The sequence below is a fragment of the Mobula hypostoma genome, chromosome 26 (genome assembly GCF_963921235.1).
Source record: "Mobula hypostoma chromosome 26, sMobHyp1.1, whole genome shotgun sequence".
Taxonomy (NCBI): domain Eukaryota; kingdom Metazoa; phylum Chordata; class Chondrichthyes; order Myliobatiformes; family Myliobatidae; genus Mobula; species Mobula hypostoma.
Window position 1 is genome coordinate 11,075,206 of NC_086122.1, and position 25,069 is coordinate 11,100,274.

The 25,069-nt window shown below is 42.6% G+C and overlaps 1 protein-coding gene across 1 annotated transcript in view; it reads left to right on the forward strand.

The window, feature by feature from the left end:
* Window positions 1–25,069, forward strand: part of LOC134338281 (ephrin type-A receptor 7-like) — a 795,126-nt gene that overhangs the window by 118,652 nt on the left and 651,405 nt on the right. The window contains exon 2 of the mRNA XM_063034005.1: window positions 20,893–20,957. Within this exon, the coding sequence (XP_062890075.1) occupies window positions 20,893–20,957 (65 nt within the window). The remainder of the gene's footprint in view (window positions 1–20,892; window positions 20,958–25,069) is intronic.

The window sequence follows — 25,069 nt, forward strand, 5'->3', positions numbered from 1 at the left end:
CTGTGCTATAAGCTGTATGCAAATACTCAGAATAAAACATTTGTCTTTCATGGTAATGTTTCTGCTCTGGTGTAAACTCTACACCATTCACTGCATTACAATGCACAGGAAAACCTGGGATAACACACAGATGAAAAGGTCTCTTCAATCGTCTGCTCCGCTCCTGTATTATTCACTCTCTTAATCCATTGCCAAACATCTCCACATCAGGAAATGCACACTGAGCTCATGGTGCAGAGTTGGAGTCAGTTTGTGGTAGATCAGAACACTGCTCAAACTCGTGGCTTATTATGATGTTACAGGATCTGTTTCTGGATCGGCAAGTTCTCAGTGCAATGTGATTGAGTTTTTTCCAAAACATTATTGAGTTAATGACACGTTAAGAACATAATGCACACTTGCTGGAAAATAGTAATTCATGTTAATGTCTTCTACATTTTCTTCTTACGTTATTAGAATCATGAACAGATACAGTATGGGAACAAATCCCACTAAGTTCACACTGACGAACAGGCACCCAGTTTTACACTAATCCAGCCCAAACTTATTTTATTCTCCCCTACATTTCCATTAGAGCCTTTGAGGTTCCAGCTCATCTGTACACTGGATTCAACTTACAATGGCCAGTTAACCAACTGAACAGCAAGTCTTTGCAATATGGACGGAGACCAGAAAACCCAGAGAAATCTCATATGGTCACATGGAGAATGTGTAAATTTCACACACGTCGCTGCATCATGGCCTGGTACGAAAACCCCAATGCTCAGGAATGGAAAAGCCGACAAGAAGTGGAGTATACCTCCCAGTCCATCACAAGAAAAGCCCTTCCCATCACTGAGCTCGTCTACGAGTGAGTGCTGCCACAAAAAAGCAGCATCCATCTTCTGGGACCCCCAGAAACCAGGCCATGCTCTCTTCTCTCTGCTGCCTTCAGGAAGGACGTACAGGTGCTTGAAGTCCCACACCACCAGGTTCAGGAACGTTTACTACCTTTCAGCCATCAGGGTACTGAACCAGCATAGATAACGTCACTCTCCTCAAACAATCTGATTCCACAACCTGTGAACTCACTTTCAAGGATTCTGGAACTCGTGTTCTCAGTGTTATTTAGATTATGAGGACTCGCAGTCCTCTTTTATTGTCATTTAGTAATGCATGCATGCATGAGGGAGTTAGATATGGCCCTTGTGGCTACAGGGGTCAGGGGGTATGGAGGGAAGGCTGGGGCGGGGTTCTGAGTTGGATGATCAGCCATGATCATAATAAATGGTGATGCAGGCTTGAAGGGCCGAATGGCCTACTCCTGCACCTATTTTCTATGTTTCTATGTTTCTATGAAATGATATAATGTTCCTCCAGAAAGATTTCACAGAAACACAAGACAAATTAAGACTAAAATAACTGACCAAAGCCACATAATTATAACATATAATTACAACAGTGCAATGCAATACCGTAATTTGATGAAGAACAGACCATGGGCACAGTAAAAAAAAGTCTCAAAGTCTCTCGAAAGTCCCATCATCTCACACAGATGGTAGAAGGAAGAGAAACTCTCTTCCTGCCATGAGCTTGCAGCGCCGCAAACTTGCCAATGCAGCATCCTGTAAGCACCCGACCACAGCCGACTCTTGAGTCCGTCTGAAAACTTCGTGCCTCCGACCAGCCCTCCGACACCGAGCACCGAGCACTTCAACCCTGGCCCCGGCAACAGGCAATAGGCAAAGCCGAGGATTTGGGGCCTTCCCTTCCGGAGATTCTCGATCGCACAGTAACAGCGGCAGCCAAGCGGGCATTTCAGAAGTTTCTCCAGATGTTCCTCTGTGCTTCTCACGTCCGTCTCCATCAAATCAGGTTGTGCACAGCATCCTACTTCACAAATATGATATCATTACGGAGTGGCCACGCGTTGTGCGCCGCGATGCCATCTTCTCCGCCCGCTTATTTTTCCCCTTTACTTATTTATGTTTACTTTTGTATTTGCTCAATTTGCTCTCTTTTGCTCACCGGTTGTTTGCCAGCCTTAGAGTGTCGTTTTTCATTGATTCCATTGTATTTCTTTGTTCTACTGTGGATGCCTGCAGGAAAATGAATCAGGGTAGTATATGATGATATATGCAACACCCATCAAGGTTGCTGGTGAAAACAGCAGGCCAGGCAGCATCTCTAGGAAGAGGTACAGTCGACGTTTCGGGCCGAGACCCTTCGTCAGGACTAACTGAAAGAAGAGCTAGTAAGAGATTTGAAAGTGGGAGGGGGAGGGGGAGATCCAAAATGATAGGAGAAGACAGGAGGGGGAGGGATGGAGCCAAGAGCTGGACAGGTGATTGGCAAAAGGGATATGAGAGGATCATGGGACAGGAGGCCCAGGGAGAAGGAAAAGGGGGAGGGGAGGATGGGCAAGGGGCATAGTCACAGGGACAGAGGGAGAAAATGGAGAGAGAGAGAAAGAATGTGTGTACATAAATAAGTAACAGATGGGGTACGAGGAGGAGGTGGGGCATTAGCGGAAGTTAGAGAAGTCAATGTTCATGCCATCAGGTTGGAGGCTACCCAGACGGAATATAAGGTGTTGTTCCTCCAACCTGAGTGTGGCTTCATCTTTACAGTAGAGGAGGCCGTGGATAGACATATCAGAATGGGAATGGGATGTGGAATTAAAATGTGTGGCCACTAGAAGATCCTGCTTTCTCTGGCGGACAGAGCGTAGGTGTTCAGCAAAACAATCTCCCAGTCTGCATTGGGTCTCGCCAATATATAAAAGGCCACATCGGGAGCACCGGACACAGTATATCACCCCAGTCGACTCACAGGTGAAGTGATGCCTCACCTGGAAGGACTGTCTGAGGCCCTGACTGGTGGTAAGGGAAGAAGTGTAAGGGCATGTGTAGCACTTGTTCCGCTTACAAGGATAAGTGCCAGGAGGGAGATTATTGGGGAGGGATGGGGGGAAACGAATGGACAAGGGAGTCGCGTAGGGAGCAATCCCTGCGGAAAGCAGGGGTGGTGAGGGAAAGATGTGCTTAGGGGTGGGATCCCGTTGGAGGTGGGGTGGAAGTTACGTAGGATAATATGTTGGACCCGGAGGCTGGTGGGGTGGTAGGTGAGGACCAGGGGAACCCTATTCCTAGTGGGGTGGCGGGAGGATGGAGTGAGAGCAGATGTCCATGAAATGGGGGAGATGCGTTTGAGAGCAGGGTTGATGGTGGAGGCAGGGAAGCCCCTTTCTTTAAAAAAGGAGGACATCTCCCTCGTCCCGGAATGAAAAGCCTCATCCTGAGAGCAGATGCAGCGGAGACGGAGGGATTGCAAGAAGGGGATGGCATTTTTGCAAGAGACAGGGTGAGAAGATAATAGTCCAGATAGCTGTGAGAGTCAGTCGGCTTATAGTAGACATCAGTAGATAAGCTGTCTCCAGAGATAGAGACAGAAAGATCTAGAAAGGGGAGGGAGGTGTCGGAAATGGACCAGGTAAACTTGAGGGCAGGGTGAAAGTTGGAGGCAAAGTTAATGAAGTCAACGAGCTCAGCACGCGTGCAGGAAGCAGCGCCAATGCAGTCCTCAATGTAGCGAAGGAAAAGTGGGGGACGGACACCAGAATAAGTACGGAACATAGATTGTTCCACAAAGCCAACAAAAAGACAGGCATAGCTAGGACCCATACGGGTGCCCATAGCTACACCTTTAGTTCGGAGGAAGTGGGAGGAGCCAAAGGAGAAATTATTAAGGGTAGGGGCCAAAGGAGAAATTATGAAGAGTAAGGACTTCTCTAACTTCCGCTAATGCCCCACCTCCCCCTTGTATCCCATCCGTTATTTATTTATATACACACATTCTTTCTCTCTCTCTCCTTTTTCTCCCTCTGTCCCTCTGACTATACCCCTTGCCTATCCTCTGGGTTTTTTCCCCCCTTCCCCTTTTCCTACTCCCTGGGCCTCCTGTCCCATGATCCTCTTATATCCCTTTTGCCAATCAACTGTCCAGCTCTTGGCTCCATCCCTCCCCCTCCTGTCTTCTCCTATCATTTCGGATCTCCCCCTCCCCCTCCCATTTTCAAATCTCTTACTAGCTCTTCTTTCAGTTAGTCCTGACAAAGGGTCTCAGCCCGAAATGTCGACTGTACCTCTTCCTAGAGATGCTGCCTGGCCTGCTGCGTTCACCAGCAACTTTGATGTGCGTTGCTTGAATTTCCAGCATCTGCACAATTCCTCGTGTATATGATTATATATACCTACTTTGACAGTAAATTTACTTTAGTTTTAAACTTTGGTGATACCCAAGGTCAGGGTTCAACCAAGAACACTGGAACTATGATGCAGCACCTCTATTAACTGCACAGTGTACTGGCCTGTAATGTGAATAAACTGATCATTCTCCGTCACTGGGCACAGTCACTATTTTATCTGAGACTTGTTTAATTTTAGATGCTACCGAAAAGATTAGCTGTAATGTTGGATATTATCTTTTGCCAATTTGAGTTCCTTCACGCGGTTCTTAATCTGTCCCATCTTGATAAAAGTGTACAATAAATTATGAATTATCTTATAAATAGTGGGGATACTAACAATGGCAGCTCAAAGTTAGGACACTTGATTGGTTCCATCCAAGATATAACTGCAGAAATCTTCATTCTATTTACTTTTCAATTGAGCTGGGAAGATTTGCTGGTTTAAAGATAAACTGTATTCACAGCTGTTCGTGAACAGGATACATCCCACAGTCAGTCACACAGGAAGCAATGTGCCTCTTCAATGCAACAAGGCCATTGAGCACCTATTTAAACTGAGTCCATTTTATTTTCTAGAAATTCCTATCAACTCCATCCGCCCGAGTTGTCAATAGTGGAGTGCGGTTGACAACTAACAAACTAACTTGGAAGTCTTTGTGAGCTGGGAAGAATCAGAACACACGGGGAAAATCCATGTGATTATAAATAGAAAGTGCCTTAAAGAGGTTAGGATTGCCAGATCTGCGGGACAGTGGCTGTGGGTGTGGGACAGACAGCTGGCTACTAGCTGTGCTGTTGTGCTGTTTCCATTTCACAGGCTCTGCCCGTGACGCAAGGTAACTAATTATTTAGTGTTAGTGAATAGTGAAAGGGAAACGCAGGGTGATTTTGGCGGGAAATTCCTTGTGACTCATTAACCCGCTCCCGCAGATCAAAGGCATCATACTTGGAAATGAGTGATAGTATCTGGGTGGAGTTGATCAGCATAAGATGGGTGCTTAATGGTCAAGGTGGGGGCTTACATGTTAAGTAACTCTTTGTCTGTAGTATGCGTTACCTGTGACTGAATTTAATGCCTCTTGAAAAGGAGATATCCCAAGGTTCATTCCTCCATTTCTAGAGGTCAATGTCATTGGATACGAAATACTGACTAGCCATGGCAATCAGTTATTGGCCAATAATATCTCCATATGTCAAATCAAAATAATCTCTGTGTGTCTAGTTTACTAACATTTAAAATCTTCCAATGATCTGGACAACAAAATTTCTAACAATCAAAAACAGTCACAAGCTTTATAATTCATGGTGCCAATAATTGATTTAGTCAGGTTGTGACAAGCTCTCTGAAGCCATCCTTAATAGTCCTGCTGAAGGGTCTCAGTCTGAAACGTCGACTGTACTCTTTTCCATAGATGCTGCCTGGCCTGCAGCATTCTGTGTGCGTTGCGTGGATTTCCAGCATCTGCAGATTTCCTCTTGTGTGTGAAGCCATCCCTTGACAGTGTTTATAATGATTTTGGTATGATGCCACTTAATGTTAGGAGCAGAGTTTCTGGTGGCAATGAGCAACTTGGGCAAGAAGCAGAAGACCATCACCAAATGTATGTGCATTGCCCATAAAGAAATATGTTCTTATCCTCTCTACCCAATGTTTGATGATGTCACTGCAATCAGCCAGAGCCACCCTCTGGTTAAAAGAATAAGAAAAGCTGGATTTCAAGGCTAACAAATGAGCAGGTGAGGAGTCAATGCCTCCCCTCTCACCCTGCTCCATTAGCATTTGGAAGCTGGAACATATGGAACATGAACTTAATTCAGCAGCTGAGGCTTTCCCATTAAATTCTGGGATTTTAGAACATAGAACAGTACAGCACAGTACAAGCTCTTCAGCCCACAATGTTGTGTCAATCCATTAATCTTCTCCAAGCTCAATCTAACCCACATAGCCCTCCCTTTTCATTTCATCCATGGGCCTAACTCGGAGTCTCTTAAACATCCCATATATCAGATGGCAGTCATCTGCTTCTTGCCCAAGTTGGTCATTACCACCAGAAGCTTTCCTCCTAATTTTTGGTGGAATCATACCAGAGTAGTTACAATTAATGCATCCGGTTTCTGTGTTGTGTCAGGAGAAGTAACTAATGGGCCTTGACTGTAAATACTTTGCAGCACATTATGCCCTGCATGAGTTTTGGCAACACTACGCACTATGGCAGTGCGTAAGACTTGAAAAAATATTTGGAGAAGATTAGAGGGAAAGGTTGGGGGTGGTGTAGAACACATGACAAAGAAGCAGAAAGATTCAAAGATTCAAAGTACATTTTTTATTAAAATATGCATACAGTGTACAACCCTGAAATTCATCTTCCCACAGAGAGCCACAAAACAAAGAAAACCATGGATCCCAAAGAAAAACATCAAACTACCAATGTGCAAATAAAAGAACAAATTTTGCAAATGGCAAAATAAATGAGGAAAAAAGACACAGAATATTAAATACCAAAACAGAAAGTCTTCAAAAGAGTCCAGATATATTCAGTTCAGTTCAATCTATTCTGTGTCATTCATTATCTTCAGGCTACAGAGCTAATCTGCCCCGATCAAAATCACTCAAAATAGCAGCTAAAAAAAAGGAGTGAACAGAAACCAAAAACACATCATAACATATACTGCAGAATCCAGAATAAAGAAAAGCACGTGAAGAATATATGTGCGTGCATAGAAAAGAGCATTATGATTACATGCACAACAATGTCTTTCGGACTCCATAATGGTGCTGATTCAAAACATGAGGGAAGAAAACTTGCAAGAGTGGGAGTTGTCAGTAAGTGCGAAGCATTAATCATACTGTGGAAGTCATTTGGCAAACAATAAGAGTTGTAGCTTAATGGAACAAATTATGAAATTTAAAGCAGTTTTGTACATTAAAGACCTGAACACAAGATGGGTAAGAGTAAATTTTGATACCTTTAGGGAGTAGGAATACCAAAAAGAAATGTGGGCTCTTTGTAGCCAGCCTGATTTTGCATTGTTAAGAAATGCATCCTGCTCTGTGTTCGAAGTCTTAATGGGTGGTGCGGAAATCAAATTTCATCAAGATTGAAGAGTTTGTTGAATACTTCTGAAATCCATTGAAAATTTGATCAGTGTTTTGAAAGTGCGGTGTTCTGTTCAGCTGCACATTGTACTTTTCAAGTTTGATTAGGAAGAACCTATCTTGATTTGAGCAGACTGAACAAGAAGCTGACTGTGAATCGTTAGCCAAAGAAATGTGGAAACGTACGATCTGTGTGGATTGTTTAAAAGGGCAAATTGAGACTGATTTTGAAGGATGCTTTCCAAGTGAACACAGGAAAATAAGAGCGGGGTAGACTACCTAGTCCCTCAAGCCTGCCCCACCATTCAAAATTATCATGGTTGATTTGCCCCAGGCCTTAACTCCTCTATTCTGCAAGTTTCACAGAATTATCAGTTCACTGCTTTTTAAATAATTTACTTCAAACCTCTCCAATGATATCATTTCCATAATCTTCTGAGTACATCATTCCAGAGTTTCATTGTGGGACCTCTTTTCCACATCACTGAGGACATCTTCAAAAGGCAATGACTCAAGAAGATGACACCCATTGTTAAGGACCTTCATCATCCAGGATTTGCCCTCTTCTCATTACTACCATTAGTGAGGAGGTAGTGGAGTTTGAAGACACACACTCAACATTTTACAAACAGCTTCTTCCCCTCTGTCATCAGATTTCTGAGCGGACCATGAGCCCATGAACATGACTTCTCTACTTTGTTCTTCTTGCGCTACCTTTTTATATTCCTTATTGTAACATAGATTTTTTGTATGTATTGTACTGTACTGCTGATGTAAAACAACAGTTTTCATGATATGCCAGTGATAATTAGCCTGATTGTTTTCTGAGATTCATAGCCCTCTGTATGAAAAAATACTTCTACAACTCAAGTTTCACATTGCCGTTCTTATCTTAGAATTACATCCTGTCATACCAGTTTCTTCCAACGGAGGAAACAAATAGAAGAAATCAAGAAAAATGCACATTTTGCTCAAGCAAAGGCCACAAATGTGGGCTGGGGCAACACTACAACAGAAATGGAAATTGTAATTACATCCCACGGCTACCCAGTTTGGGATTTGTAGTATACAGTTAGATCAGGAACACTGAGTGCAGCGAATTACACATTCCAACATCACCCAGGCATAATGACCTGGAACGTTATGGTTACACTGATGGCAAAATGGCTAACAATTGTTAATGTTACTGAACAAATCTAGCAGTTAAGTACAATAACATCTTTTAATGACAGTTGGATATACACGGATTAGTTTTATGTAGAACTTGTGAAACTGCCGTGAGTGGTTGTGTTGTTCAAAACCTTCTGCACCTGTCTGTGAAAATCCTGCTCTTTCTTCCTTGAGGTCTCTGTGAGATTTTTAATGTTCCTCTAAGTGCAATTTAACAAAGATATCAATCATAAAACAAAACTAACTCCATTCAAGAGGAATTCTGCAGATGCTGGAAATTCAAGCAACCTGACGAAGGGTCTCGGCCTGAAACGTTGACTGTACCTCTTCCTAGAGATGCTGCCTGGCCTGCTAATTCCATTCATTTATGTAACCCTCAGGCTCGGCCAGCACATGTTTGTCTAGGGGAAAACAGCCTCTGGCCCAGCCAAACTGAGAAATCTCGTTTGTGTGGATGCTGCGTGATGTGTTGTCTGGTTACAAATCCGAACTGCAAAATATCAGACAGTACACCATATGCAATTAAACGATTGAACTTCATAATTCTTAATTTGACTATAGGGTTAGTAAAGAAAAGAAAAAAGAAAAAAAGGGCCCATTTTAATGAAACAGTCTAATGTGCATGTTGGAGCTCACAGATTCGTCCGTTCATTCCCCATCGACCTCTTCCGAGCGTCACTGACCTTCAGATCCTCGCTCCCGGTCCACTCCGTCCAGCGGTCTACCAACTCTCTCCACTCGCGTCTTCCCTCTTCATCTCTCGCCGACAAAAGACTGCGAAATCCCTGCTCCCAGACCCACAAGAAAGAACAACATGCCTCTCATTGATTAGCTCACATTCCAAAGCCCCCGTTATCTCTAGTCATAACCCAAACATTGCTGCTACAGAGAAACTATTACCTTAGCAGTGAAACCTCACAGGGTGTTACATGTATATTATAGTTCACTTAAACTAGTATTTCGATATGAGCAAGTTTTAAATATAACATTCCATCTCAACCTTTGCCTTCTTCATCTGTTTTTATGATGTTTAAAGTTAAATAAAAATTGATTTTTTTGCTTCCTGGTTTGCTGTTTGCATGAGCTCTTGAGTATTGTTGCTAAATATTTTGGAGGAGTCAAAGTTCAAAGTAAATCTTATTATCAGAGTACATCTATGTCATCACATACAACTCTGAGTCTTATTTGAGGTCATCAGTTGCTTACTGAAAGAAAGAGAACAAGTATATGCAAAAGTTTAGGAATTTGATCGTCACTGGATTTGTTGCTAAGGAAGCAGTGATTTGCATTGGTTTCACTGTTCAGTTTACCAGTGCCAGTGAATAAAAAAGCTGAAGTTCAGGGCATAGTAGCCAAGCAAAGCAGATAATACAGATTCAAAGTACAGGATCACTATCAAAGAAATGCTAAATTAATTATATTTCAGGCAAACATATAGATATTTTCTAGTAAATGTACACAGGAAAATGAATCTCAATGTAGTATATGGTGATATACACGTACTTTGATAATAAATTTACTTTGACCTTCTTATTGGAATCTTTGATGCACTTATGTATAAGTTAAATACACGAGAATAAATAATTCTGTTTGCAGTTTTATGTAATTTACCTCTGTTGAAATCGAACTTTTCTTAAATGAACAAAAATAGGTGAAGAATAAATCAGAACCTTATAAGGGTTAATGTCACCTGTGGGATGGAATTGATAAGCTTTGAAATATTGCCTATATTTGCCTGTTGCCTGTCATTTCCCCAGATTTAGGGAATCGAAAGCCTGAGGGCATAGGTTTAAAATGAGCAAGGAGAGATTTAAAAGGAACTTGAGAGGCAACTTTTTTATATATTGATTGGTGTGGGTGTGGAATGAGCTGCCAGAGGAATTGGTTGTGGCAGGTACAATAACAACTTTTAAAGGCAGTTGGATATACATTGATTAGAAAGATTCAGAAGGTTATAGACCAAACTTTGGCTTGGACGGGGCATCTTAGAAATGACCAATAAGGCCAAAAGGCCTGATTCTGTTCTGTGTAACTCTATGGCTCTCTATGTATTTGGCAACAAATTTGGGGAAAATTTTGTTACTTTACATTTCTAAAGGAGAAAAACAGTGCTCTAGATATTGAAGTCAATTGATTATTTGTCCAATTTTGCTGGAGCGATTGTAAACCAGAGCTCCTTCTGTTTTCTTGTGTGTACACAAAATATCACGATAGATTTTAAAGAAAACAAGGGTGTTTTCTCTGGTTACATAGTCAGATTTTTCTCTTCAGCTAAAGCAGTTTTATGGAACAGTTTTCTGAACAGAGGAATCTTTCCCACATTCGAATAATGGCCATAACACAAATATACCTGTTTTAAATGCTCATTGCCTCCCGAAGTCATAGAATTCTTTGTACTGATATAAATTTGAACATCAAACTTTATAAAGAAGATATAAAAGTAGGATTTTTTGAACTTAAATTTGAGCCTGAATTGCATTTGATCTGCACTCTGTTAATATATTATCTACAGTTTGCTCAGTGTAACCAGACTTTATCTTCACTGTAGGCTGTGCCTTAACATGTACGGTATAACTGATGCACCTTCCACAATTGGCGGACACTTTCTTCATCAACGGAGATTTAGATCTCCTTTTCCACACTGGGAGGCTCGAGCAGTTTTTTAAACTTTTGGCCAGGTGTTTACCAGAAAGGCTTCAGGAGATCCACCCGGAGGTTAGAGCAGTTCCTCGCCTAACTTGCCTTGCATCACTCTAGACTGTGCATTCTTCACTGTACATTTTGCCTAAGACTGGAGGAGATACAGTAGGCTTAGCAGAGGGGATTTGAGAGAACTTTTTCACCAAGAACGTGGTTGAAATCTGGAATGTGCCACATGAGGTGGTGGAGGAGGCAGCTGCTTTCATAACATATTAAAACATTCAAATACCACTTGAATCAGCACAACATTGCAGGCTAGGGTTGACGTGCTGTTGAATAGAATTGGTAGAGCTACATTTTTGATTGTTGCTCGCCATAATGGGCTGAGAGCCCTGCTTTAGTAATGTATGACCCTGTGACTCCATGACTTTATTTTCAAATATGTTCTCCCCAAGTGCAAAGTCCTGCTATTACTGAGCTCAGTCTAGTTGCTTCAGACTGACTGTTGAATGGGGACTGTCAAGTTGTCTTGATTATGAGTGACAATGATTAAGTATATCTTTCCTGTGTAAAGTGCAGGTTAGAACACGCTTTAACATCGAGGTGTACCTTAAATTGGCTGTTGAATTGCTCATCCCAACTGATTATGCTTTCCATTGGAGTGAATTTAGAGGCAAACTGGCTGAGAGATATCAAACTGGATATCTGCACAGTATAGTAGCAGTTAGCACAAAAATTTACAGAAATGCCACTATTTGTGAAGTGTTTGTACCTTCTCCCCTTCTCTACATGGATTTCCTCCGGGTGCTCCGGTTTCCTCATACATTCCAAAGCCACACGGTTAGGGTTAGTGCATTGTGGGCATGTTATGTTGGTGTCAGAATTACAGCAATACTTGCAGACTGCCTCACGCAGTCCTTACTGATTTGATTTGATGTAAATGATGCATTTCACTGAATGCTTCAACGTTTGCTCAGTATGTGCTAAGTCATATGATGTGGGCAATCATGGTCTTTCCATGACCATGATTGTTCTTGGCAAATTTTTCCACAGAAGTGGTTTGCCATTGCCTTTTCTGTCTTTAAAAGACAGGTGATCCCAGCCATTATCAATACATCTCAGAGACTGTCTGCCTGGTGGCGGTGGTCAAATAACCAGGACTTGTGATACGCACCAGCTGCTCGACGACCATTCACCACCTGCTCCCATGGCTTCATGTGACCCTGATCTGCGGTGGAGGGTTAAGTGGGTGCGACATCTTACCTTACCTGAAGGCTAGCGTAGGAAAGGAGATTTCCCTTCACCCAGTTCCCCGCTACCCTGGTAGAGATTTTTCTCTACCCTGCCATCCAGATGTTTCAATGTACATGTGGCACATAAAGCTAATCTAATCCGAGAGTTCAACACTGACCATAGAAACATAGAAAATAGGTGCAGGAGTAGGCCATTCGGCCCTTCGAGCCTGCACCGCCATTTATTATGATCATGGCTGATCATCCAACTCAGAACCCCGCCCCAGCCTTCCCTCCATACCCCCCACCCCCGTAGCCACAAGGGCCATATCTAACTCCCTCTTAAATATAGCCAATGAACTGGCCTCAACTGTTTCCTGTGGCAGAGAATTCCACAGATTCACCACTCTCTGTGTGAAGAAGTTTTTCCTAATCTCGGTCCTAAAAGGCTTCCCCTCTATCCTCAAACTGTGGCCCCTCGTTCTGGACTTCCCCAACATCGGGAACAATCTTCCTGCATCTAGCCTGTCCAATCCCTTTAGGATTTTATACTTTTCAATCAGATCCCCCCTCAATCTTCTAAATTCCAACGAGTACAAGCCCAGTTCATCCAGTCTTTCTTCATATGAAAGTCCTGCCATCTCAGGAATCAATCTGGTGAACCTTCTTTGTACTCCCTCTATGGCAAGGATGTCTTTCCTCAGATTAGGGGACCAAAACTGCACACAATACTCCAGGTGTGGTCTCACCAAGGCCTTGTACAACTGCAGTAGTACCTCCCTGCTCCTGTACTCGAATCCTCTCGCTATAAATGCCAGCATACCATTCGCCATTTTCACCGCCTGCTGTACCTGCATGCCCACTTTCAATGACTGGTGTATAATGACACCCAAGTCTCATTGCACTTCCCCTTTTCCTAATCGGCCACCATTCAGATAATAATCTGTTTTCCTATTTTTGCCACCAAAGTGGATAACTTCACATTTATCCACATTAAATGACCATCTTCGTCATTACATAGTGGTTAGTCATGTGTTTAGGATTCTGCCATAAAAATGCACTATCTGGTGTTCGCAATGCAAATGCGAAATGTTCATGCTCTATATCAGCCTCTCTAGCCGGGATGCAGCTTTATGTCCAACAATATAGGTATGGAGCTCATGTCTTACTCAAAAAATGCTCAGAATTTTACTTTGTCATAGGAAATGCTTATAAGGCTGCTCTATGGTGGTGGATACGTGAGCATGTTCCTAGGTGCTGGGAGTAGCATGAATAGTCAGTAGGTGCAGGAGTAGGCCATTTGGCCCTTCGAGCCAGCACCGCCATTCACTGTGATCATGGCTGATCATCCACAATCAGTATCCAGTTCCTCCCTTATCCCCATAACCTTTGATTCTGCTATCTTTAAGAGCTCTATCCATCTCTTTCTTGAAAGCATCCGGAGACTTGGCCTCCACAGCCTACTGGGGCAGAGCATTCCATATATCCACCACTCCCTGGGTGAAAAAGTTTTTCCTCAACTCTGTTCTAAATGGCCTACCCCTTATTCTTAAACTGTGGCCTCTGGTTCTGGATTCACCCATCAGCGGGAACATGCTTCCTGCCTTCAGCGTGTCCAATCCCTTAATAATCTTATATATTTCAATAAGATCCCCTCTCAGCCTTCTAAATTCCAGAGTATACAAGCCCAGTCGCTCCAATCTTTCAACATATGACAGTCCCGCCATCCCGGGAATTAACCTTGTGAACCTACGCTGTACTCCCTCAATAGCAAGAATGTCCTTCCTCAAATTTGGAGACCGAAACTGCACACAGTACTCCAGGTGTGGTCTCACCAGGGCATTGTACAGCTGCAGAAGGACCTCTTTGCTCTTATACTCAATTCCCCTTATTATGAAGGCCCATTAGCTTTCTTCGCTGCCTGCTGTACTTGCATGCATGCTGTCAGTGACAGATGTACAAGAACACCTAGACCTAGAATGTAAAATTATTACCCAAACTGCCGGAAGTGAGGAGCAACATTTGACCCATTACCAGCAAATTCATTTCTCTCTTCTCCAGCAGTCCTCCTCCTGATCCCTAGCCATCAAGTCCATCCAAATCCCAATTCTGAAAAGCAGTAGGACTCTCCTTTACGGAGAGATTGAAAGTTAAACTTCACCCTTCCCTATGATTGCAAAACATACTGTGTTAGATGATTGGTGTGTCCTCACTTGGAGGTTGTACTGTGATGGGGTTTACACTGTGGTCTTGCACCATCAGCATGTTTGTGTGTGTGCATCTCTGCGGAATGACCCACCTGGTACATCAGTTGCCACCTAACCAGATACAGGAATGTTACAGTCTTGCTCAGTGCAGGTGTCAGACCCGATGAATTCTATTGCGTTCATCTCTTGGTCAGAAGCTCGTGGCTTCATTCCGTCCAAGAAAGACAGAAGCATAGAAACATGTGAACTATGAGCTGGAATAGACTGTCAGTCCCTTCAACTCTGCTCTGACAATCAATTACAACCCTGACTGATTCTCAGTCTCAATACTAGATCCTTACACTCTCTCCATACCACAGGATGCCTTTTGAATCTAGAAATCTATTGATTCCTTGTTAATATATTCAGTGACTTGGTTATTACAGCCTTCTGGGAGTACATTCACCCTCTTCTCAATTAGCACCAGTGAATAAATATCTCCTCCTAAATGCCTCAGGGTTACCCAAACTTTATTATGCCATAGGCCAATACCGTTAAGCAAGGGATCTGTGGACCTCAGGTTGGGAATCCCTACCCCTGTATCATGAAACTATAACCCCTCATTCAAGACATGCCAGCCGGGAAAAAGATCCTCTCCAAATCCAGTGCCTCATTCTCTCAGAATTACACAAGTTTTCATTTGGATCCCCTCACGTTCTCACAGCTGATGAGGAGCCGTGCCACTATGGACACCTTCTTTGAGATGAGGCATTAACTCAAAGTCCTGTCTGCCCTTTGCATGAGGCAACAGGTCACACGACATGTTGGAAGAGCAGCAGGGAGGCTTGGCCTTGTACCCTGGCCAAGTTTTATCTTGTAATCAGCACTTAAGCAGACCATCTGCTCATTATTTCATTGTTGATTGTGGAGTTTACTCTGTGCAAGCTGGCAAGTTCACTTTATTACAACTGCAATTACACCTCCAAAGTATTTAATTGACTTTGGGAAATCCCAGGGTATTGAAAGGTAATTTATAAATATAAAACAGTACAGTGCAGGAAGAGGCCCTCAAGCCCATGATGGCTGGCCTGACAAGCTTTGCCAAATCAAACTAATTCCATCTGCCTGCACATGATCCATGTCCTTCATAGTCGTGCGTCTGCCTGCCCAAGTTCCTTTTAAATACCACAATCATTTCCATTTCCACAGGCACTCACCAGTCGCAGGGTTAAAAAAAAACTTGCCCTGCACATCTCCTTTAGCAAACCCCTTTTCACCTTAAACCACCTCACCACATGTTCCCTAGTATTTGACATATTACTTTCAGAAGGAGACTCTGACTGTCTGCCCTATGTATGTCTCTCATAATTATACAATCTTTTAAACTCCAGCAGTCTGGAGGAATCAGTTGAAGCCTATCCAAGCTCTCCTTATAACCCACATAAACTCTTCTTGGGCTTCCTGCCAGATCCAGGTGTCAATTTTAACCGATGTTTCGATGACAAACTCCACCATCTTCATCACTAGGTGTGTCTAGTCCAATGGTATACATACTCACCTCCTGTCATCCATCTCTCCTGATTGTCAAGTCCTCAACCAATTAGGTTTCCATTGTCCCACTTTATTTAAAATCATATTTGAGTCTTACTTAGAGCGAAACATTCATCCTTGTTGAAATCCTTATTCTCTAATCTTATTTCAGTGTCCTCCTTCACCAGGCGGTCCCTAAAGCCGGTGACGCGGCACAGTAGTTTGGCATTGCCGAAGTCAATCCCGTGGTCATTGCCGGTTTCTCCGGGTAACCCAAACAGATACACCTCCTGTGCTCATCGACACGGGTTTCCACCGTGCGCCCCATCTTGCCGATGCGTGCTGCTCTGCATTCACGGGGAATCCTGCAAACAACAGCCACCCTGAGTAAAAGGTTATCTTTGACCCACATAAACTGGGATTCGAGCTTCCTTACATGTTAGTGGATGGTATTTATCTGCTATTTCTTCAGGATCCTGACGATTCTTGCAGAAACTGTGGAAATATAGGGAAGACAGGCAGTGGCTACGGGTTCCTCCTCATTGTTAGATTTCCTGGTTTTCTCATTGGCCATTTCAAGGGCCCAATTGATTTCCTTCACCTTGTAACCATTCTGTAGGTTCATCATGCATAATCTTCTTATTTCCTTTTGGAGACTGTCCAGATGCAAGATAGTTTTTGCACAGTTAATCAAAGTAGGCGGTACGGTGTGTGGCCAAGTGATTAGGGCGTTGGACAGGTCTGAAGGTCGTGGGTTTGAGCCTTGGCCGAGGCAGTGTGTGTGTCCTTGAGCAAGGCACTTAACCACACAATGCTCCAGTCTGCCCAGCTGAGAACGGGTACCAGCAAAAATACTGGGGGCTAACCTCGTGATAGACTGGTGTCCTATCTGGGGGGGGGGGGGGGGGGAGTCTCGTACTCTCAGTCGCTTCACACCACGGAAACCGGCAGAAGCACTGGCCTGATGGGCCACGAGGCTCGTGATAGACTTTAATCTTTTAATCAAAGTAGACGTAACGTTGAGGTATAAGTCCATGGTGAGTGGGCTTCTGATAGATGCTGTTCAGTTTCTGTCGTATTAGGATGTCCAGGAATGGGAGGCAACCGTACTTCTCCCTCTCCATCATCAATTGAATATTTGGATGTATGCTGTTCAGATGATTGTGAAGCTGTAGATGATTGGGAAACTGTTGGGGTGCCTGGACTCTGTGTGGCCACACTACAAAGGTGTCATTGACACATCTGAAGAAGCGTTTGGGACATAAGGGCAATGAGCTCAACACCGTCTCCTCAAAGTCCTCCATGTAGATCCTTCTCCCCTTTAGCTAATAATCTCTGATCCAGGCAGCATCCTGGTAAACCTCCACATCCTTACTGTAATCGGGTGAGCAGAACAGCACTCAGTATTCTAAATGTGATCAACCAAAGTTTTATACAGCTGCAACATTACTTCCTGGCTCTTATACTCAATGCCCTGACCGATGAAGGCTAGCTGCCATTTACCTTCTTTACCACCTTTAGATCCTTCAGGAGGCAATAGACAGAGATCCAAAGATCCCTCTGGATATAAATGCTCTGAAGGATTCTCTGATTTACTATATATTTTCCCTTACACTTGACCTCCTAAAATAGAACTCTTCACATTTATCTGGATTAAACTCCATTTACCATTTCTGTGCCCCTACATACAACTGATCAATATTCTGCTGTATAATCCTTCAACATATACTCCCTACAATTTTTGTGTCATCCGCAATCTTATTATTCAGCCTATGTACATTCTGTTATGTACAGTCAGTAGCTACTTTACAGGTACAGGATTGGACCCAGTGTAGTCATCTGCTGCTGTAGCCCATCCACTTCAAGGTTCGACATGCTGTGGATTCAGAGAAGCTCTTCTGCACACTACTGTTGCAATGTGTGGTTATTTGAGCCACTGACACTTTCCTGTCAGCTTGAATCAGTCTGGACATCCTCCTCTGACCCCTGTCTGGCAAGGCATCTTCGCTCACCGAACTGCTGCTGACTGGATGTTTTGTTTTGTTATGCGCAGCTTTTTCTGAAAATTCTAGAGAATGAAAATCAGCAGAGATCAGCAGTTTCTGAGATACACAGACAACCCGACCTGGCAGCAGCAATCATTCCACGGTCAAAGTCACTTTGATCATATTTCTACCCCATTCTGATGTTTAGTATGAATAACTGAACTTCTTGATCTTCTTCTCCTTCTTCTGACTTCTAATAGCGATTGGCAGTCCAACTTAAAGGTGCATTACTGCCACCAACTGGACTGGAGTGTAGTGTAGTGTAGAGATTTGGGAAATAAAACTCTTACCAGAACTTAATCAAATGAGAACTAAATTACCCCAAAAGCCCTATAGATTGTAAATAATGAAAGACAATATTGTGAATTAAAGTCACTTCTATAAATTAGTAAAGTTTTTAAATGAAAACTATTAATCATGAAAGATGGTGGTGTAGCCTGAATTTGCTTTCTTTCAACCTTATATGCTTCGCATTGTGAAAGGATGTGTCCAACTGCTTCATAATGATGACAGCTACACACTCCAGAGTGATTTTATCCAACAAGGTAGAAGGAATAATTAAGAACACACATAAAAGTTGCTGGTGTATGCAGCATCTCTAGGAAGAGGCACAGTCAACGTTTCGGGCCGAGACCCTTCGTCAGGACTAGCTGCTTCTTTCAGTTGGTCCTGTCGAAGGGTCTCGGCCCGAAACATCGACTGTACCTCTTCCTATAGATGCTGCCTGGCCTGCTGAGTACACCAGCAACTTTTATCTGTGCTGCTTGAAATTCCAGCATCTGCAGATTTCCTCGTGTTTGAGGAATAATTAAGTATAGTATGCCCAGTTCTAAGTTGATTCAATATAATTCCTTCCCTTCTTGTTTTACCCCCCTTCTCCTATCGATGCAATGGTTTTATGCATTCTGTAAAGGTGTTTCTCCTTTTGCAATGCTTGATCTTGACTGCATGCTTTTATGGATTGTGCTGCTGCCACATGATTGGCTGATTAGATATTTAGGTCAATGAGCAGATGTACAGGTCTACCTAATAAAGTAGCCACATATACATGCACATCACAGACATGCATGGCTTCTCTGATTTTGCCTTTCCTGCCTTCGTTCCTTGTTTAATCTCTTGCCTTCTACCTTTGTCACACTTCTATCCCCTCGCACTCACTCACTCTGTGAAGAGGATGGCTTCTCTATACAGAATGTCATTAGCTCTCATTTTACGGACGTCTGTAATTTAGTTCCGCGTCATCTGGGCCAACTTAAACTTAAAAAAAAACTTTAACTGTTTGCAGTGCCTTTTTTTACCGGCATTCAGATACGGTCTTGGAAGGTGCATGAGTGCAGCTGTAACTTCCCAGCCGTGCCTCTAATAGAGACTGAGAAGCTGCTTCGATTTATTTTGCCCTGCTTAAAGTCCAACTGCATCTGCTGCTATAGGCTGTTTTTCAAACGGATTTTAAATTTGGGAGGTAGTGGAGAGAAATCACTCACCACACCGCACGTTGGGCTTGAGCACACATTTATTACCCTATTGCCACTGGTTCTTGATTCTGTCTGAAGCTGAAACACAGTGTGGTATCTCAGCAGCACTTTGACCCTGCTAGAATGAATGGCTGCCGTTACAAACTCCTTTTTCAGAAATTGTTCCAAACCACCTCCTTGCATATCGTTTTGCCATGAAGTGCTTACACTTACAGACCTGTGGACAATATGCGAAAAGGCTCTTGTTGCAATAATATCATTCCACGTATTCATCCATATATTACACAGTTAAGGCAAAGTGCCTACTCCATTTGGATAGCAATATAATTCCTGAAATACATTCCCAGTGTTCTTATATAGGTGGAGCAAACCATAAACAGAACAAAGCTGCAGAGTTTATATTGCCAGGAATTATTTCTCAAGTCTAAGCCAGTATAATGATTTGTACAAGGGAATTACACTTGGGAGTAATTTTGAGCAGGCAATTAGTCACCAGCTGCAGTACTGTGCAAAAGATTTTGGCTCCTACAATCTATATAGCTAGGGTGCCTAATACTTTTGCACAGTACTGCAGTAATTTTATGTATTGCAGTGTACTGCTGCCACAAAAAAAGTAGCAAATTTCATGACACATGTGAATGATGGTAAACCTGATTGTATTGTGGGTCTCTGTTGTGGACTGAGAATGAGAATGGGGCAGGGAGAGGGGAAACATGGTGAGACAGAAAGAGAAGTGAATGGGAAGCACCAGAGATATATTGTGTAATGATCAATCAACCAGTCGTTTGGAATGAAGTGGCCTTGCCAGGTGTCTCAGGGTTGGGTGTGTCTGTCCTGAGACACCAGCCCCTGACACTCCTTCCCTGCCACCTGTCCCGCAACTCTCCCGCGGTGCTCCATTCCCTACATCCTTTGTTCCCACCCGATCTGCAAACTCTCTCTCTGCTCCATGTCGACAAATACTGTACTGTGCAAAAGTCCTAGGCACCCTAGCTATATATATGCACCTAAGACTTTTACACAGTACTCTATATACCACACTGTTCCAATATTTCTGTGTGTTGAACTACAGTTTAGCAACTGGAGCATTGTTAAGGAAAATAAAAACACTCAAATTACTGTCTCTCCCAGCCGCTCTTTTCCCCTTTGTCTTATTCCTACTCTCAAATTGTGGAAGTTCTCTATGATTTGATTAAGTGTTAGAAGGCCATTTCAATATATAAAAAAAAATCAATCGACTTTTGTGGGTTTTACTAATTTTTCTTTTTTTTTCTATGTTTAAACTTTAGTTGTTTTGTTGGATTCTAAGGAGTCACAAGCTGAACTGGGATGGACAGCTCACCCATCTGATGGCGTAAGTAATGAACTATTTCCTTCGTAGTTTCCTGGTTTGACGACCTTGCACTTTGGTATCTCCTGAAAGACAAAATCTTACAAGCTGCTATCATCACCATCAACCCTGGAAAAGTAAACAGGGTTATTAATTACTGACTGAAGCCAGAGGCACCCCGTGCCCTTCTGATAGGATAGCAAGTCCTATATGCCCAATGTAACACATACATAATGCTGGGGAAACTCAACAAGTCAGGCCACATCTATGGAAAGGAATAACCATTCGACGTATTGGAGCGAGACCCTTCATCAGGATTGAAGAGGAAGGGGGAAGAAACCAGAATAAGAAAGTGGGAGTAGGGGAAGGTAATAAGCTAGAAGGTGATAGATAAGGCCAGAGGGTTGGGGGGGGGGGGGTAATGAAGTGAAAAGTTAATGGGCTGAAGAAGAAGGAATCTGATAGGACAGGAGAGTGGACCATGGGAGAAAGGAAAGAATGAAGGGCACCAGTGTGAGGTGCTAGGCAGGCGAGGAGAAGAGGTAAGGGGGAGCTAGAGTGGGGAATTAAAGAAGAGGGAAGGAGAAGGGATGAAAATTACTGGAAGTTAGAGAAATCTATGTTTTTGCCATCAGGTTGGAGGATACCCAGACGGAATATGAGGTGTTCCCCCTCCATCCTGAGAGTGACGTGGTCATGGCAGTAGAGGAGGCCATTAACTGACATGTCAGGATGGGAATGGGGTTTGGAATAAAAACGGTGGGCTACCAGAAAACCCTGCTTGTTTTGGATGGAGGGAAGGTGCTCGACGAAGTTGTCCTCCAATCTTCATTGGGTCTCTCCAATGTTGGGGAGGTGCCATCGGGAACACTGGATACAGTTGATGACCCTAACAGATTTGCAGCTGACGTGTTACCTGGAAAGATTGTCTGGGGCCGTGAATGGACGCAAGATGCAGGAGGTGAATAAGCAGGTGTAACACTTCCTCTGCTTGCAAGGATAAGTCCGAGGAAGGAGAATAGTGAGGATGGATGAATTGACAAGGGAATTATGGAGAGACCAATGCCTGCAGAAGGCAGAGAGTGGGGAGGGAAGGTAAAGGTGTGTTTGGTGGTATGATCCCATTAAAGCTGGTGGAAGATGCACAGAAACTATATGACCAACGATATGTGTCAATTTTTGTGTTCTTCAGTTAATTTAAATCAAGTTTCTTAGTGTGCAAAATAAAGCTTACTAGCTAATGTTGTCATGCTATGATTTATTGCGAGAGTTTATTAATGCTTGAGGCCATATGTGTTGCAAACCAATAGTCAAGTAAGTAAGTTTAAAATGAAACAAAAGCTGCTGAAAATGGAGTCAATGTTTTGGCTCAATGACCTTTCATCTGAGATAGAAACATCAGGAGATAAAAATGGATTAATGAGTAGAGAAAGTTAGAGTAGGGGAGTTTTTGATGAAAGGAATCTACCTGAGATGCTATCTTAACTCTAACTCTCTTCAGGGATGCTACCAATCTGATGAATATTTTATTTTAGAATTCCAGCATCCATATCATTTTCCTTTTGGAAATAGGAAATAGTGAATGCTGGGAATATTATGTCACACAGGACTCATACCAGGATTCAGATTCTGAGAATTCACATCTACAGTACAATGTCTTCGACAAATGTTTATATTCAATTTAGAAATTCTTGCCATTCTTGGTATCCATGGACTGAAATGATGCAAGTACTCTGATAACAATATAGTTTAATAGTACATTTTAACAGCTTTTCACAAGAATATAATCAAGCCGCACACACAAAATGCTGGAAGAACTCAGCAGGCCAGTCAGCATCCATGGAAAAAAGTAAACAGGCGACGTTTTGGGCTGAGACACTTCATCACTCCTGATGACAATAATGAACCACAATACTATAGGGCTGCAGGTGTAGGTATCCGTATTAATATGGCACATTTCTTTCTTGCAGAACATATTTAAACCAGGTGGGGTTTTACTACTTCGGTAGATTAGTGGTCATGTAATCCTAGAGGTCTACAGCACAGGTTCACAACATTCAGCCCAACTCTTCATGCCAACCAAAATGTCTATCTGAGCATTTACCATTTGCTTGCAATTGGTACATATCCCTTTAATCTTTCTATCCATGTGCTTATCTAAATATCCTATAAACTGTGTAATTGTACCCACTTCTACAGCTTTGACCATAACCACACCCTCTATGTGAAGAAGTTTTGCCTCAGATCCTTTTTGAATATCTTTCTTACCTTGAGCATTTGCTGACTGTTCTATCATCCTCATGATATTATATACCTCTATAACGTCTCCCAAATTATAAATCGTTACCCCAAAATCCAAGACAGGGAATAAAATTTGCACTTGTGGAATTTAGCTGGGGAAAATGAGACAATTAACTTTGTATATATGTACATATATATTTTTCAATTTACATTTCTTGAGGCATGCTCAGATAAGGTGGTGTTACTTAGCATAATCAGTTAGTTTTGCTCTCCAGCAGTTTTTTTTTTAAGTTTTCCCTATTATTTATCCTCAAAATATCTGAAATAAGCCCCAGTAAGTTTAAGTGCACATTGAAAACCTAAACAATCACCGTTATTTGTCGTGTTATATCATTAAACTAACTTACCTGCATTTGGTTTGCAATTAAAAGTGTACATCACCATTTAAGATGCAGGCTGGAAGACAATAAGCATCCACTGTACTTTGTGCCTCCAACCTCAGCTACCGGCCACTGAAGAGATTTGCTTTGGATATTGACAATGCAATCTCTAAAGTGGCCCATGCCATGACCAGCCGTCATTACTGTTGAGAGGACCATGGGAACAATTCTCTCCTTGTATTACTGTGATGTCATGGTGATACTTGAATTGTCTCTGCGTTATTGTGCAAATTTCTGTATCACTCATCATATAAGATAATCATCCGCTACTTTACCACATGAATATATCTCATTCACAATCCATTTTTCCATTTGTCCCTCAGAAACCTTGAATCCTCTCTCACATATGAGCCGTTTCTATATTGTAGCTCCATTTCTGTTATCATTTGTTCAACCTATTGCAGAGGCCTTTCAATAGCACCATAATTACTTTTTTTTTCAAACAACCTCCTTGAATTTTCTGAGAAATCTTTGCCATAATAATTACTTATCACCTTTATACATTTCTTCTAAGGATTACATTTTTATTGATTTTCACATTATTAAATAAATCCTGTTGTTTACTTAGGTTCCTGTTTGATTGAATAGTTTTGACCTGGGCACTAACGTCAAGAATAATGTTGTGGTTAAACTAGAGCTGTTTAATGTCTCTTTGTAATGTGGTTGACAAACCCATTTAAGCTGCATATAAAAGCTGCAAGCCATTTTGCTAGCAGTGTAAAACAGATGAACCAAATCCATTTTACTGTATCTCACTCAGTTTAATAGCAAATTTACAAATGCACCATCAGTGAGCTACCACTGCTGATCGGTGGGATTTCTTTTTTTTTTGGCGTGTGCGTGCGTGCACGATGTTGGCGGGGCGATATCTTTTCTCATGCCTTTACGAGAGAGAGAGACTGTGTGGGGCACCACTCCTCATACGGTCATTTCGCAGTATTTTTCCCTTTATTTTTACGAGGTTGAGCTACGATCTCGACACTCAAAGCTGGGTGGCAGTGTTAGCAGTGAGGAGGATGCTAAGAGGATGCAGGGTGACTTGGATAGGTTGGGTGAGTGGGCAAACTCATGGCAGATGCAATTTAATGTGGATAAATGTGAAGTTATCCACTTTGGTGGCAAAAATAGGAAAACAGATTATTATCTGAATGGTGGCCGATTAGGAAAAGGGGAGGTGCAACGAGACCTGGGTGTCATTATACACCAGTCATTGAAAGTGGGCATGCAGGTACAGCAGGCGGTGAAAAAGGCGAACGGTATGCTGGCATTTATAGCGAGAGGATTCGAGTACAGGAGCAGGGAGGTACTACTGCAGTTGTACAAGGCCTTGGTGAGACCACACCTGGAGTATTGTGTGCAGTTTTGGTCCCCTAATCTGAGGAAAGACATCTTTGCCATAGAGGGAGTACAAAGAAGGTTCACCAGATTGATTCCTGGGATGGCAGGTCTTTCATA